General features: G+C 42.1%; 1 protein-coding gene across 2 annotated transcripts in view; it reads left to right on the forward strand.

The window, feature by feature from the left end:
* LOC126161797 (protein nessun dorma-like) overlaps window positions 1–18099 on the forward strand; it is a 215376-nt gene that overhangs the window by 148472 nt on the left and 48805 nt on the right. For both annotated transcript variants that reach the window (XM_049917886.1, XM_049917887.1), the window contains 2 exons: window positions 15574–15732; window positions 15806–15924. In XM_049917886.1, coding sequence (XP_049773843.1) covers window positions 15574–15732; window positions 15806–15924 — 278 coding nt within the window. The remainder of the gene's footprint in view (window positions 1–15573; window positions 15733–15805; window positions 15925–18099) is intronic.

The raw sequence follows: 18099 nt of genomic DNA on the forward strand, positions 1-18099 counted from the left end.
CCAGATTACTGTCCGCCACATTTTACTTGACTCTTTTATTCTCTGACCGGAGGGTGGTGGTTTCTTTGCCACCGGATTTGCCCTCTATTTTACAAGATGACGCAACGACTGTAGTTAAGGTCTTACGGTTTTGTGTCCTGTCCAATTTGTTGCCTCGGATTTTAGGGAGAGGGTTATAATGTGCTGCTGGGTGACTGGCTCACCCAGGTTTTAGGTAAGAGGTCAGCCAGTCACGATTACCTCCTTGTTTCCCTTCGGTTTCTGTTATCTTTTCCTTGTGTTTCCTTTCCTTTTTAGTGTGTCCCTTCTCCTCTTGTTTTGCCTCTGTATGTGAGGATTTGGAACTGCGTCAGGTCTGTGTCTTTTAACCGTTCTCCTTGTTCGCTGTTTGTCTTAGTCCCTTCACTGCATGTGTTCCTGTTTTTATGCGTTTGGGCGCTGATGACCACGCTGTTTAGCGCCCGTAAACTTCAAACACAACTATTACAGTGCACCTCACCTCACCTGTACTCTCTGGTGCTGATAATGTTTAAAATGCTAATAAAGTTGATAATTTGGCTCTCAGACTTCATAAATGAAAATGCAGGTTCGATCTTGTCTTGGGAAAACAATCTTATGATTGGATTTAGTTTTTATTGAAACACACAAGATAAGAGCATGATGATGGTCACACTAAAAATTTACTTGTAAACAGAGCTGAAGGCTCATTAATTAACATCGCAATTCTATAGCTGAAGGCTTCTTAATTAACTTCATACATCACATAAGAGGATCCGAAGTTCATCTTTTAATTATAGGTCGTGGTTCAATTCCAGTGGTTCAATTTCAGTTGTTCAAGGAGAACACGTGTGCAAGATATAACTTTTTTGTATCATAAAGCATGCCGTACCTGAACGAAATGAGCAATCATCAGTCGACAATAATTTGAGAGATAGATAATGAATGAGCCCAAAAGTGAGTTGGTGATAGAGCTCTTAAGCCATATTACAATTCATTTTATGATAAGCAAGGAATCGACGAGTGGATGCCATAAGCAGCACACAGTCCCTACATTGATAAGTAATATAGCTTTTCTGGATGGCAGCTGCATGAAGCTAAGGTATTACTGCCGCATGAAGTGCACACTCGTACATATTTTAAATACATTTTAGAATATACAACCATATGATACGCTACATTATGTAACCGGGCAGAATGCTCACTATAATCAGTAAAGTCTCATGGAGAGCTTGCAGTAATTCCTATGGTTTTTGACATTTGTTTGCCCCATTTTTTAGTTAGTGACATAGAGCATGGCTGTGCAGCTGAGATATGGAGCCTGAGGTTATTCACTTGGATCTAAGAATGTGATGTGATGTATGGCCAGTAAGGCATCATAGGTGAATGGTGGACGACACACATATGTGTGATGCAGTCCTTCAATACTGCTACAAAATGTTTTCTAAACGCTTGATGAAGCAAAGAAATTAAGTGTAAAGAGCAAATTTTAGTAATGACAATGTAAGTAAAACAAAAGACTAAACTAGAATTAATGGTGATTGACAAATGTCAGCTGAAGAAGACTAATAGCGACAGTATATCTGCTGCTATAACGGGAAGATCAGTTGATAGATGGCCATTACAGTCAAAGAAAAATGTATCGCTTAATGGACATTGTTTAAACATTGAGAGTTAGATCTGTTATTAATTTTATTGCAATAACATGTTAACCAGTATATGAAGAAACTGTGTGCTGTCTAAACAGCTAATATGGGTAGGTATTGAAATGTTAAGTAATGAGTATAACACTACCCAACCCCATCATAATCTACAAGCAAGCCATGACAAAAATAATTTCTGAATATTATATTGCCATAGGTAAATTAATCTCAGAGAAGAGATATGTATTTAGCTCCCAGCTAAAGCACGCAATTGTAAAAGTCACTGTCTATTGCCACTGTCAAGAATTGTCCTTGAGGTAGATCCAGCTACAGGCAAACAAGATGTGTTGATAAAGAAACTGAACTTATGCCATAAAACCTTTGTTGTGCATTGTACAACATCTTAATACATCCCCATCATAATAGCCCACTCTACAGGCTACCATTCCCATCATTTCTTCCACTTTTGGAAAGCCTTCTGGAATGCATTTTCTGCGATGGTGTACAGGTATCTTGTTGCATTGTCCTGACTCTCTTCTGCGTTTGAAAATGTCATCCTTTCCATGTGTAAGGTTGGGAAGAAGGAAAAAGTTTGGTGGGGCTATATCCACAGAATACAGTGGATAGGACACAGCAGGATGTGATGTGTTGCTAGATAGCTGAGGAAAAGGATCAACGTGTGAGCCTGTGCATTATCACGATGCAACATCCAAGTCAGGTTTTCCTACAGGTTAGGCCTCTTTTATGTCTGAGCATCCCTCATGCACACTAGGATTTCCAGGTAGACTTCCTTGTTTATCACCACCTCTACTATGCTTTTTTTGGACGAGGAGATCTGTTGTCCACCCACTGCAACAAGTGCACCTGTGTTCCAGTAAACAATTGTAATATTTAGGACGGCCGGTGTGGCCGTGCGGTTCTAGGCGCTTCAGTCTGGAACCGCGTGACCGCTATGGTCGCAGGTTCGAATCCTGCCTCGGCCATGGATGTGTGTTATGTCCTTAGGTTAGTTAGGTTTAAGTAGTTCTAAGTTCTAGGGGACTGATGACCACAGATGTTGAGTCCCATAGTGCTCAGAGCCATTTGAACGATTTTTTTGTAATATTTAACAGTGCTTCTGAAGGGTAACATAAATAACTTTGTTCTTGATGAGAACCATAGTCCTTCACATTAGTGAAAAGTGAAAAAGGATGATTTTCAATGGACGAATTCTTTAGTGAATCTAAGCAGGCACAACATTTAGTGATTTTTGAGGCCTGGCGCACTATGTAACCTGCTATGTTGTGTATAATAGTTCTTTTTGCATTATCAAGAACACTCTTGTGGGGCTCATTGCCTGTCCACTCAGAATGACTTTCACTACCATTTCTGGTGATCAGTTTTTAGTCTATATTCTCTAGCACAGATTTTTTTCCCCCCAGTGTGTTCCTTCTTAGTTTTCTTTGCCAAGATTTGTATCTGATTGACATAGGATGTAACAGTGGGTTCTGTCCCTGATTCACAATTCCCTGCCTTGGATAAAACATTCTTGACAAGCACATGTATCGACTGGAGCATATGTAAACGTAGAAAATCTATTGATGAAGGGTGATCATCACAGGTCAGTGATCTGATAATACCAAAATATCGCTCCAGCAGATCCTGATTAAACTTGTCAGTCAATACATATTTGAATGCTTTATTCCACAAGTATTCAGCTATTTCTAACGTGCTCTGTATTGTTACTCTGAGCAATTCCAATGTTCTGTTTGAAGCAAAAGTACTGTCTGAGGTGGTCAGAATATGAGAAATATACTGCAGAATTTTACAGTGATCTGAATCATTTCTCTTACCACATGATGGTGTTTCTGAATTCAGAGCATTGAAAATGTTATTCATATACTGAGTAAATTTTTCATGTGGCTCACTGTCTTCAATCCCGCGATGCCACTTTCTCCAAAAAAATTATAGCTTTCACCATGCTGGTGCTAAACAACTGGAAAGTATAGCTAGCATTCATTCACTAAAATTAGGTCAAGTGTATGTGTACATATGTCAGTGTACTACATGCCTTTACACAAGCAAAATCTAGTGAATTGTCAACTTCATAAACACATTCATAAAATAAATTCATGAAGAAGGTTACGTATACATTTCAAATTATGTACTGCATCTGAAAAAGCCCAAACTTTTCTGTTCTCATCAACAGGATTTTGAAAATAGCATTTAATATGCCCCTTCTTTCCTAATATTTGTGAATGTTTCCGGGCTTGTTTGTTAGATTGGCTGTGACCACATGTAAACACTACAATTTTACAATCTGCCTGCTCCAGTTGTATTACAACCTGAATTAAAATTTTTGGTAACAGTTCTCCAGGAGTTGCTTTGTTTCTGGCATAGACTGCAATTGGTTGTATCCAACTGTGTAGCAGAGGTACATGAAAACAAGGGCAGGATCAGCTAAGACTCTATTTTGGGTGGCAGGCGGTGTATTGCCAAAGTCTACAAATCCATCTATGAATAAAGAGGAGCTGTTGATTTGAATATCCTCTCTCAGTGAGATCTCATCAAAGATAATTATAATTGTCTTTCTATTTTCATCAGTCTCTTCTCTAAAATTCTCTTTAATAGCATCTATGACTGTGTTGTTAATATCACATGTGCATTTCAAACCTTTCAAGTCTCTCCACAAATGCACATCTGAAGAAAGAGGTAACAGATCATGTATCAAGCAGTGCTTTAACCCTTAGGAGATTTTATATGTAATAAAAAACCTATCTAGAAGAAATTCACTATTGTATTTCATTACATTTCCATTTCTTTAGTCTACTTACTTCTGCCTGCAGCACAATTACTCTAGCCTTCTCTGATTTGAGTTTACTGTTTGCATTGAATCTGGTTTCAAGTGCCAATTAATTCTGGGCAGTTCTGCTTCCTTTTCATCAATAATGAATTTTTGTGTTTTAATATTAAATTTTCAGCAAAATGAGCATCACCAATATGTGTTTCTTATTAGCTGCTTGTCTTCTGGTATAACTTTTTTCCATTTGTTAAAATTTTCTACATCTTTTGGGGGCTAGAAAATGCATCTTACCTCTTTGCGAAACACACAGGAAGGTGTCGTCACTTCAGTTTAGGAGACTGCAGACCCAACTATTAATTTCAATTGAAATTGGCAACCATGTATTTTGGTTTAATTTATAATCAAGTACCACTAATAATCTATACTACTGCATAATTGCACATATATAACTAGAAATATTTGCAAATCAGCAACAAAGCACATGTTATAGCATTTATAAACGTAGACAACATAGCGCACAAAACGATCGTAGTGCTGTGCAGTGGGAGATTACCACACTAACCCTATTCAGCCAATGTTATTGGAGACAAGAGATCACACTTTCTACTTCTATATGCTGTATGTTCAGTATCACATGCTAGTTCTATTTGATACAGATCCCACACATTCGAGCAAAATTCTAGGATGTGTGTCATGAATGATTTGTAAATAACTCTTTTGTAGGCTGAATTTATTTCCCTAGTATTCCACCAATATTCCAAAGTCTGCTACCTGCTTTACCCACGAATTAGCCTACGTGATCATTCCCCTTCATGTCCCTACTAAGTGTTACATCCAAGTATTTGCATGAGTTTGCAACTTCCAGCTGTGACTCACTAATATGGTATTCATGAGATGCTAAGATTTTTCATTTTGTGAAATGCAGAATTTCACATTTTTGAACATTTAAAGCAAGTTTCAAATCATTACACCACTTTGAAATCTTATCAAGTATTGCCACAGCTTTGTTCAGACTGTTCTTCATTGTAGATAACTGCATCATCTACAAAAAGTCTGAGCTTACTCTTAATATTATCCACAAGATCATATTGTACAACATGAGCAGCAAGGAAGCCAACACACATCCATGTGGTACACCCAAAGTTACTTCTACATCTGTCAATGACTCTCCATCCAAGATAACATGCCGTGCTCTCCCTACCAAGAAATTCTCAATCCAGTCTCACATTTCTTCTGATACCCTGTATGATCATGGTACTGAGCAGAATCCTTTTTGGAAATTGAGAAATTCTGCATCTACATTAACTGCCTTGGTCCATAGCTTACATTATATCATGTGAGAAAAGTGCTAGTTTGGTTTCACGTGATCTATGTCTTTGAAATCCACGCTGTTTGATAAGGAGGTCATTCTGTTCAAGATACCTCATTATGTTTGAGCTCAGAATATGTTCTAAGATACTGTAACAGATCGATATCAAAGATACTGGACAGTAGTTTTTTTATCACTTCTCACCCTTCCTATAAACAGGTGTGACCTGCACTTCCTTCCAGCTATTGGGTTCTGCTTTTTTGTTCAAGTGGTCTACAATAGATTATAGTTAACAGAGAGGCTAATTCAGCTGTGTATTGGGTGTAGACTTTGTAGTAGCCAAGTAATAAACAAGACAGATCCAAGTAACACAAATATTTCTTTATTCATAAACCTTTGAACAGTAATCGAAATAAGCTTCTCATGACTCCACACATAACAAGACAAAAGAATCATACAGGAGGTGCAACATAAGTGATACACAGAACAACTGATGTGAGCAGTGCAGACTAAAAGAACTTAGAGCGATCAACACTGCTCCACACTTATATAGGCATGAGTCACTGTTAGACAGCATGGCGGAGACCATGGCGTGTGCACGCTTCCCGAGGGCAGTCTCTAGTGGCCGGCCTACACTGATACAGTTGGCAGTTGATGTAAGTACACACGTGTGGCAATACTACACTTGGTGCACTCACACCCACACACACTAGTAACAGGATGCAGCACACCTCTCCCTCATGCAAAGAGGGAATCCAGATGATGGAGGAAACACCAGCGGTCCAACGAGAGACACATCCACCAGATCTATAATGGCAGCAGGTGGTGGGGGCATGATGGTGTACTGGACGGGCACCGGAGTATAGGGCTGTTACACGTGGAGACGTAGGCACACCCGAGGGCAGTGGACTTGCACAGCACTTGACGACAGCATTGGGGAGTAGGGTGCTATCACCATCCCTGCGTTGTCATCAGCAGGCAGGTCCCAGTACAGAGGACCCACCGACGACAGTGGCTGAGGCGATGATGGCGAGGGGCTGGTGGAGCAGCCCGACTGAAACAGTAAGCTGCAGCAATGGACCCGAGGGTGGAGAGATGGACCGGCGCCCAGCGCCGGGGAGCTGGAACTCTAGTACACTGCACATGGAGGAGGCAATCAATGGGACTCCATGGCAGGCGACGACGGGCTCGAAGCAGAGGGCAACAGGCAGGCTGCAGCAATGGGGACCACACTCATGAACCTGTAGTTTGTGGCGGTGAGCACGGACACAACTGATGAAAGTGGCATGCCACCAGCCTGTTGGTCATACGGATATCACAAAGACGGCATCCCCGATGGTAGACAACAGTGGCCAGTATCCACTTGGGCCAACGACCATACCCTCGTGTGCACACCAGTGATCATGGCATGAAGTTGCCAGATAAAATCGACTGCAGCAGATGCGGTGCATGCCGCGGTAGGTGGAGTAGCATGCGTGGCTGCTGGCCGTGAAGCAACTCAGCCAGGCTCCACTCCCGCGTAGGCGTGAAGTGATAGGTGCTCAGAAAATGGAGAAGGGTGCCATCGGACGAAGGATCCACAACAAACTTTTTCATTTGCGACGTACACACTAGCATTCTGCCTCACCATTTCATTGAGAGTGGAATAACAGAGCTGTAACACGGCGAATGCCATGGCAGAAACAAAACCAAAATGTGTGAGAAACTAAGTTATAAAGCAACTCCTTAATAGAAAAAACCCTCGAAAGCTTACAAATTGTGACATAAGCCAATGCTGATGCACACTGGAGAATGCAAGGAAAACGGGAAAATGCATCTACAACCAGGAGCCAATAGGAATTCAAGAAGGAACCTGCAAAGTCTACATGAATCCGTTCCTGTGGGTGATGTTGAGTGCACCAGGGGGACAGAGGTGCCCTGGGAGCTGACACACTTTTCACAAGCCAAGACAAAATAGACAATTTTGCTATAAGTTCCTGGCCAGGAAACATGTCTTGTAGCTAATAGATTAGTGCCTGAAACCTCCCAGTGACTGTGGAGGAGATGTAGAGCCTCGCACTGTAACTTGGTGGTGTTGACTACTCTGAGAGAGGTCTTTCATGGACAACAGCAAAACACCTTCAGAAACAGAGAGGCAATACCATAAGGAACAACAGTTGCTTAGGTGGTCCAAAGCCCAACCTGGTGGTTTATCTGGCCAGCTCTGTTGAGCAAACTGAACCACATGGCAGAGGGCCAGGTCGGCAACAACGGCAGGTGCTATGCGCGAGTTCGTAATTGGGAAACCCTCAACCACAACCTGTGTTTCAATATCAAGATGGAAGCAAAGCAATTCTTCAGGATCAGGACCCACAGGAAGGCGGAACAAGGCATCCACATTGGCACATTTAGTCATAGGTTGAAAATGGATTTCGTCATTGTAGTAAGACAAGAACATCACCCAACATTGTAGGTGTGAGGGTTAAACAAGGAAACAAAGGGTTTATGGTCAGTAATAATGTGAAACTTGGAGCCATCTGGACAGCATTGAGTGTAGCAAGAGCCTCTTTTTCCATCAGAGAGTAAAGCGTCTAGGCTGGAGTGAATTACTTAGAGACGTAAGCAACCGGTTCTTTAGACCTGCCAGTGTGCTAGGACTGCGCCAAGGCTGTAGTTTGAGGTGTCAATTGCCTAAACTATGTGCTGGTCCAGAGAGAATGCCGCAAAACAAGGGGCTGAGAGTAGGTTGAATTTTGACTTTTGAAAAACACCTTTTCATTCCAGGCTGCAGCAAAAAGGTACATTCTTGCATAACAAGGCATGCAATGGGTGGCCCTGTGTGACTGCCACAAGCAGGAATTTATATAAGGAGACTATATTCCCTAAGAAAGCTTGAAGCTCCTTCGTGGACGAGGGATGAGGCTTAGATGTAACAAGAGATGTGGTCTGGCAGAGGGCAAACCCCATCCCATGAGTCCTTGAACCCTAGATAAACAGTAGAAGGTTGAAAAACTGAGATTTCGTGAGGTTACACCATAAGACAGAAAGACACACAGAAAAAGTGGACAAATTTTTCAAGTGATCAGCCATGGAGGAGCCTGTGACAACAATATCATCCATGTAATGAAGGCAACATGGGACAGGCATTGTCAACTGCTCTAAAAATCATTGGAAATAGCAGGAGTGCTAGCCACAGCAAAAGGAAGGCGCAAATATTGATAGAGACCAAAAGGAATATTCAAAACCAGAACTCGCCAAGGTGCTTCATCCACAGGAAGCTGCAGATATTTGTCAGACAAATTAGGTTTAGAAAAGTGCTGGCCACACAATATTTTTGCCAACAGTTCCTCCTGGTGTGGGAAGGGATACATACTCACAATCGACCGTGTGTTAACAGTAGTAATGAAACTCTTCAGGCTTTCCCGGCGATCTAATGACATCTTGGGTTGTCGGGTGTTCTGCCGGATATCAGCGTCGTACTTGCACGATATTTCGGTCACATAGCTCGTAACCTTCATCAGGTGCAACCTGAGACTGCTCCTCGAGTGGACCTGGTCCATTATTTATGCCTATGGCCTTCCCCCTCCACCAACGGCTGCAGGCGCTTCCTCTGTGGTCCACGCCCATTCCCTGCGACCTGCTGGAGCGTTGCTGCTCCGTTTTTCATCTGCTGTGGTTCTAGGTGTTCCCTCTGCGGTCCGCGCCCATCAAACCCGCTCCTGGGAGTTTCATCTACGGTCTGGGGTACCAAGCGTTCCCCCTGCGGTCCGTGCCTGCTCACCATGACCTGTTGGAGCGTTTCCGCTCCGTTTTTCGTCCGCTGCAGCTCTGGATGTTCCCTCTGCGGTCCGCACCCACCAGTCCCACTTGTGGGTGTTCCATCTTCGGTCTGGTGGGCCTGGCAGTCCGTCAGGGGCTCGTTTTCCATCTCCATCTCTCTGGTTCTTCTGTTTGTGTAGTGTTGCATCTGGCCCCGTTGCTCCTTTAACAATTCCAGAGCCGGATCCCAGGCTCTGCTTAGCTGGTACCCTGTGTCACGGTTCGTAAGATCGTCAGCCATTTTAATTTCTATCGATTCTCTTATAACACTGTCCCAAAATCTGGGTGTTTGTGCTAGAATCTTGGTATCCTCATACTTCATGGCATGATCTAGTTCTAGACAGTGTTCAGCAATGGCTGACTTAGTCACCTGTCTTAATCTAGTGTGCCTCTGATGTTCTTTGCACCTGATCTCCACAGTTCTTGTCGTCTGGCCAATGTAGGACATGCCAGATTGACAAGGTATATTGTAAATCCGTGGTTTTCGTAGCCCCAGGTCGTCTTTGACACTCCCCAGCAGTCCCCCGATCTTGTTGGATGGACAGAAAACACACTTGATATTGTGTTTGTGGAGGATCCTACTGATTCTGGCAAAAATAGAGCCAGCGTAGGGCAGATATGCCACCTTCTTTGCTTCATCTTGGTCTTCTTCAGGAACCTGTGGTATAGTGGCTGGTTGGAATGCCCTCTCAATTTGTCTGTCCGTGTATCCATTCTTGGAGAAAACTGTTTTGAGACGTTCTATCTCTATAGGTAGATTCTCTTGGTCTGACAGGGCACGTGCTCTGTGGACCAAAGTCTTCAGAACCCCATTCTTCTGTGCAGGGTGGTGACAGCTGCTGGCCTGCAGATATAAATCAATGTGTGTTGGTTTTCGGTACACACTGTGGCCAATTGATCCATCTGCTTTCCTCTGGACTAGTACATCCAGAAATGGCAGCTGGCCATTCTTCTCCAGTTCCATGGTGAACTCGATATTAGGGTGGCATGAGTTAAGATGTTCAAGAAACTCATTGAGCCTGTCCATCCCATGTGGTCAGATCACGAAGGTGTCATCCACATACCTAAAGAAGCAAGTGGGTTTAAATGTGGCTGTCTCCAATGCCCTCTCCTCAAAAACCACAGCAGCAATGCTCCAGTAGGTCGCAGGGAATGTGCGCGGACCACAGAGGGAGCGCCTGTAGCCATTGGTGGAGGGGGAAAGCCATAGGCATAAATACTGGACCAGGTCCACTCGAGGAGCAGTCTCAGGTCGCACCTGATGAAGGTTACGAGCTACGTGACCGAAATATCGTGCAAGTACGACACTGATATCCGGCAGAACACCCGACAACCCAAGATGTCAGTAGTAATGAAGTCGGTACAGAAGCTAAGTTTCCCTAATGGCTTCTGGACTAGAACCAGCAGAGATGACCATTCACTAGCCATAAGAGATTGCAATTGTGCTTTCACTTGATCTTTCAGGGCAACAGGAATAGGACATGCACGACAAAAGTGAGGCTGAGCTGTGGATTTCAAAGAAATATGGACAGAAAATTCGTAACACACCCCATACCTTACAAAAACTCAAACATGTCCCCAATTGAGAATACGGTACCCGATTAAACACAAAGTGAACTACGTTGTTGATAGAAAGTCCAGATGCCTGAAATGCATCCATTCTGAACAAGCTCTCAACACTGGCATCAGCAGCCACAAAAAATATAATGGAACGAACCACTGACTTTTAAGACGCAGATGCAGTAAATTGTCCCAACAGCGCAATGTTCTGTTTGTTATAACCGACCAGCTTCAGCATGATCAGTGTCAACAGCAGCGAGGCTAAACTCACATAGGTTTGAGAATTCAATAATGTCATTGCGGCACCTGTGTCGATCTGTAGTCTGAGCACTTTGCAAAAACTATTAACTCTATAAACAACTTGGGAGAAGTCACAAGCGTTGGAGCCTCGCAGTTTACGTACATGTGGATATCCTGAGCAACTTTCGGCGAACAATACACCAGAGGCAGTGTGACTTTTCCTCTGGCAAGCATTGCAAGTAGCCCAGCGCTTAGGGCTTGGGCTCGTAAATAGGGAACGCTGATGCTGCTACTGTGGTGGTCACAGCTGCTTGGGCTGGCCTCAGTCTGCTTGGCGCTGGATCCACATGTTAATCACCACCACTACTGTTTCCTCATGCAAGCTATCTGTAGTCCTAGTTGGCATATCTTGTGACACTACTACCATATAGCCCCACACTGCAGTTTGGTCACCATCTGACTGAGAAACTTCAAAAGACTGTGCTAGTTGCAAAACTTCTGTCAACAGCAGCCTCCGTGGAGTGAAGACTTCTGGTGCACTTCCTTGTCCCTAGCTAAGCATATAATTGCGTCATGCACTGTAGAGTTTGCATAAGGATCGTTATGGGCATCAGTAATGAACTGACACTAACAACTAAGGCCGTGGAGTTTGGCTGCCCAGGCCCTGTATGACTTGTTTGGTTTCTTGCAGCATCAGTAGAATTCAACTCGTGCTGCTATGGTATGTGATCGTTCACTATGGTAGTTGGACAATAATCTGCATGTGTGATCAAAAGTAAGAGCTGCCGGTTCTTGTAAAGGGGCAAGCTGACACAGTAGTTGTGATACAACTTAGGTGGAATCCTTGTGAGGAATAAGGTTCTCGACAAATTCGAGTCTGTGACAATGAAAGCCAAAAAATGCTGCCTGAATCTCTTTTCTTAAGCTCCCAATCCTCAGCTGAATCATCTTATGAAGGAAAAGTGGATGGATAGGCCAATGGAATGTTATCCTGTCTGTTAGTGGAAGCCGACAAAGTGGTCACTGCTGAAATAATCTGTTCAATCAGGGCCGGTAGCACTGCATCCATGTTGACTAAACCTGACGAAACTGCACTTAAAGACTGCACCTGCGGAAACCATTCCAAACTTGTTGCCAAACTTGTAGTAACCAAGTAATAGAAGAAACCAACCCAATAACACAAGTATGGTTTTATTCATAAACTTTCCAACAGTATTGGTAATAAGCCTCTTGTGACTCCACAGGTAACAATATGAAAGTATCATACAGAATGTACAACAGAAGCAATATACAGAGCAATTGATGTGAGTGGTACAAACTAAAAGAACGTAGTGAGAGTGAGCCAGAGGTGCTCTACATGTATATAGGCATGAGTCACTGGTAGACGGTGCGGAGACCATGCTGTGTGCAAAATTCCTGCAGGCAGCTTCAAGTGGCCACCTCACACTGATATAGTTGGCAGGTGATTTAAGTACACATACACAGCTAAACACACACGCACAGGATAGAGCAGAATTTGCTCTGGCCCTGGGGCTGCGTTCAGTTTTAATGATTTCGACTGATTCTGCATGCCATTGACACTAATACCTACTTCACTTATCTTTTCAGTGGTATGAAAATTAAATTGGGGTAGTACTCTTGAGTTTTTCATTGTAAAGGAGCATGTGGAAGAAGAGTTACAACATTTCTGCTTTTGCTTTGCTAATCTCAATTTCATTTCCTGTCTCGTACGTGAGTAACTGGACACTAACTTTGATGCCACTAACAGCCTTTACATGTGACTATAATTTATTTGGGTTTTGTGAAAGATCATTTGACATTCTTTTGTTGTGATAATTATTGATGCCTTCACACATTGCTGTCGTGACTGCCAAATACGTTTCATTGAGCATCACTGTACCTATAGCCCTGTGCTTTGTTCATACCTAATTATGCAGTCTGTGTTTCTTTGGGAGTTTCTCTACAGTAGCATTATACCATGGAGGATCTCTCCCATTATAAATTTCTCCACCGAGTTCATAGTTGTCAGGTACATGGTCAAGCATTCTTTTAAACTTGATCCATGGTTCCTCAATGTGCTTTGGTTCTCAGCCAAAAGTTTCGGGTTCCTCATTGAGATGTGACACTACGGTATCTCTGTCTAGTTTGCTGAACATATAAATCTTTCTGTGTGTTTTAGTTGCCCTCTGTGTTTTGGTATTCATTGTTGCTATAACTGCCTTACGATCACTGATATCAGTTTCAGTGTGGACTTCCTCAAATATGTCAGATCTGGTTGTTGCCATTAGATCTAATATATATCCAGCGTGATGGCATCCCCCTGTTGACTGACATACTATTTCAAAAGTTTGGTTTCTTTTTGAACATATCTCATATTGAAATGTTCTCCACTTTAAGTACAAAATTAAAAAATAAATACATACCTTTATCAATGCTGTTTTCTGTGAATAAGTGAACTATTTGAATGATAAACTATTTTTAGCATTAATTATCATGACAGGGATGTTGCTCTTCTGAAAATAATCGTTTACTAATAATATCAATGTATTCTGAGTTTACCTTTATGTATCTTGATGTTGGCAGTGACAGTAAACATTTACATGGGACAAAGCTATTAGATCAGATTAAGACCCAAATTAACAGCAGTATGTAACAAGAACTGGTATGCATGTAGAGACGGCAACTTCACTAAACATAAAACTTAGTTGTATAAAATCTGTATTGCAGAGCATGAAATTTTTCTTTGTAGCCATGCTCAGAAATTTCATGTTTTTAGAGATTTGCTGTGCAGTAATTAGGTGTGTCCATAGATACACAGTCCAGTCACATTAATGTGACCACATGTCAGCAGCCTGAGACTTGCAGGAAGAAAGTCAGTGAGATTCTGGAAGGTGTCAACGGGGTGTGGAGTCATGCTGACTCCAGTACCATCGCCAGCTGCACTAGGTTTCTCAGTTGAGGATCCATGGCATGAACAGCCCGATTGAGGTGGCCGCACACATTTCCGACTGGGTTTAAATCCATGGAGTTTCATGGCCAGGGGTTATGCTAAACTTATTCTGGTGCTCTCTGAACCACGCACACAAACTGAGAGCTGTGTGGCAAATTGCATTATCTGCTGAAGATAAAACAAACTGCATGTACGGCTGGACATGTTCTCTCACAATAGATGCATACTTGTGTTGATCCTTTGTTCCTTCCAGAATGAAGAGATCACCCAGGGAATGCCACAAAACATTCCACAGGTCATAATGCTGCCTTTCCTGGCCCGGACCCTTCCAACAATTGTTGCAGGGCCATACAGATCAATGGCCATCTGTCTGATGGAACATAAAATGTGATTCATCAAAAAGAAAGCCACTTGCTGCCACTCATTAGACATCCAGATGTGGTACTGATGTGCAAATTCCAGCCTTTGTCAACAATGAACAGCAGTCACTGTGGGTGCACAAACCAGGCGCCTGCTGCAGAGACACATACACAGCATTGTTCGCTGAACTGTCATTGAGGAGCCTTGCAAGTAGTCCCTTGGTTCATCTGGGCAGTCAGTTGCTCAACAGCTGCCACTCTTTTTACCTGTACACATCTCTGCAGCCATTGTTCAGCCATGTCATCTATGGCCTGTAGTGCACCAGAGTTGCCTTGGCACCAGTTTTGGATAGTGTCATTTTTCCGTGTGTGGTATATTTTAACCATAGTGGCACACGAACAATTACAGACTCAGCCATTTGGAAAATGATTCCACACTTGACCTGAAAGCCAATGATCACGCCCATTTGGATGTCAGATACATTGCTCCACATTATGAGAATGACTGCACTGTTTTCTGCATCCTTCCGACACACTTCATATGTAATCTTCACTGCAAGTGCTGCCACCTGCCTTATTTGTGTGTTTATTGCACATTAAAATCGAACATAGGGAGTCGTCACATTAATGTGACTACCATGTATTTGAGTTAATGGATATGAAAAATGACACATTAGTATGTATTTTTCATGACTTGAGAAGATTTGATGGTTCTAAATGACCAATTTAATTCGTAAATTTTAAGATTTTGGTAGTTAATTTATAGAAGTACCATTAGAATCACTTTAAAGAACCATCAGCACATTTTCTTAGTTCATCATGTGCTGATTATTATTATTTAGTTGTCAACAGCAGTAGTAAGCACTAACAGCTGTTTCCTGGCCACCAACATAAATGTTTTTAAGAGTTCCTTACGTTATGTCTTACTCTTTCAGGAAACTGCTGACTCAAAAGCAGAAAACACCCATAGTGAATGAAGGAGCAAGTACCGGCGACAAAAGTACATGGATTGTATTCCAGGGTCAATCTATTCAGGACATTAATGAACTGATAGTAAAAATCCTAAATTATTTCCCATCCACTACATATGTCAAGTATGTTCCATTCTCAGAGCTCTCTGTGACCTACTGTATAAATATCTCAATTTAATTAAACTTTTTGCTTCAGTTCTTGTTCAACAGTGCAGCGTGCATTGGAGAGTTCATCCAAAAATAAAGTAATTGTACTTTGCCCAGGACTTCATAAAATGAGCAACTTGGATATTCAGTGTTGCTGTGTCTTGAAAGGTGAGTAACTACGTTTTCTGTTTGAAGTGGAGGAATTTTTCCAAATGTGACATGAATTCTCTTAGTTGAGAAGGGAGTAATGTTTCGCTCATGGTTATATCTACAAAAGAAAGCTCAGTAGTTATTATATTATTCTGATTGAGGAAAATTAAATAAAAAAATCAGATGTAAATATTAATGAAATATCTTTTTTTTCCTTGCTCTCATTTATTTTTTTTATACTGTGCAGAAACCAAACAGTATTTTCACAGATTATGTTATGTATATAGAAGTGGTTCACATTTTGAACAAAACCAGAAATAAATATAAATAGTAACAAAATATATGCACAACACTATCTATAAATGACTGAATATCATGAATGACATAAAGAGTTGGTATTACAGCTCCTTTTAATATGATTTTCATTTGAAGACTTGTTGTGTTCAGTGAGCTGTTTAGATATTACTTCACAGGATATTGGAGAATATCTGTCCAAACTGAATGTGGAATTGGCTAATGGAATATTTTGAGAATTAGGAAACTTAGTCAAGGAATAATAATTTTTTCATAATGCGGGGCCACAATCATAATATATTTCTTTAAGTCAGTACCGCCATTAGACTGTTGTTTATGTGCAGTGTTACATTTATACTTACACAATCTTGATTTCAGCTTCAAAGTGTCATTATCAAGTGTTTTAAGTGTTATACAGTGCCTATGATGGCATACTGTCGTATTTAAAACACACTATTAGACACATTGTCTAAGGGTCGATATTTCTGCTAAAGCCTACTGCTTTGTTTCATCACTGAGTATACCATATTGTCAAGATCCCCCACCCCGCCACTCCACACACATACGTCCTATATGACGGGTTGCATTCAGTACACAATCTGTCACCCAGCTGATATTATGGCAACTTTTACCTTACATATATCATGCGGTCACTGTTCTTGATGTAATTTGTTATAGTGCATGTGCTATGTCAATCCACTAAATGTGATGTGTCCTCTTGACAATGGACTTCTTCACTTTGGCAGGGGTGAGTGCGGAAAGAAAGCTCCAATCCATTTAAGCTACTAAAATGGTGTAGTCACTTTTTACAATAACTCTTCTCTGTTATAAGCAAAATGTTTACACTGTACAACTTCATTTACAATTGTAGTTGAGGCAGGTCTCTCTTAACATGTAGCTCACAGTAGATCACAACATGTATTGATTTACTGATTTGAAATTTCAGACTGACAATTCACTGCAATGGAAACACTTCTTTGCCACCAGTTCCTTCAACCAAAGCCAACCTAGTCCTAACTTTGAACCATTACCACCATGCAACTGTGATCCTCCACCCATTCCACTTAACCACTCGTGGGTCACCTTCCAGAAATTTCTTACCTACAACTTGATGTCACCATCCTTCTCAGGTCCTTCCTAAGAACACTAACTTTCCAGCAGAAGAGAGGACAGCTATACACAGCCTCTAATGAGATCCTGACCTAACGATACTACAGGCAGACAAAGTTTTCACCAGTGTTGTCATGAATCACAGTAAATACCTAAATACCTGGCAGAAGGCCTCCCCAATTGTTTGACTTCTCCATCTATCTGTCAGAGTGAGCCCATCCCAGAATTTCAGCATAACTTTCAATCCCTGCTTAAAGCATTTGGCTCTTCCCAAAACCTTTTCCCTGAATCCATTTCCCTCCTCACCCCCCCCCCCCCCCCCATGACACTCTGCACACCCCCATTCTACATGCTTCCCAAAATCCACAAACTCAACAACTCTGGGTGCCCTATTGTAGCTAGTTATTTTGCTCCCATTAAAAGAATTTCAACCCACCTTGACCAACACGTCCAACCTATTGCCCAAAATCTAGCCTCCCACTTCCTTCATCAACATTTCACCCTGACCCCTTTACCTCCTGGACCACTACTCATCACTGTTGATACCACATTTGTATACACCAACATCCCTCATGCCCATGGTCTTGCTGTTATTGAACACTACCTCTCCCAATGTCCTTCAGACTCCAGACTGACAACCTCTTCCTAACACACCTTCCTAACCTGATGCTGCACCGGGTAGACATGTCTGCCACCTCTAGTCCCTGCACACTCCACCAGGCAGCACTGTTTCTTCTTCCCCCACTCATACCCTGCTTTTCATTGCCCTTCCCCACTGTGAAAGCAGCT

The sequence above is a fragment of the Schistocerca cancellata genome, chromosome 2 (genome assembly GCF_023864275.1).
Source record: "Schistocerca cancellata isolate TAMUIC-IGC-003103 chromosome 2, iqSchCanc2.1, whole genome shotgun sequence".
Lineage (NCBI taxonomy): Eukaryota > Metazoa > Arthropoda > Insecta > Orthoptera > Acrididae > Schistocerca > Schistocerca cancellata.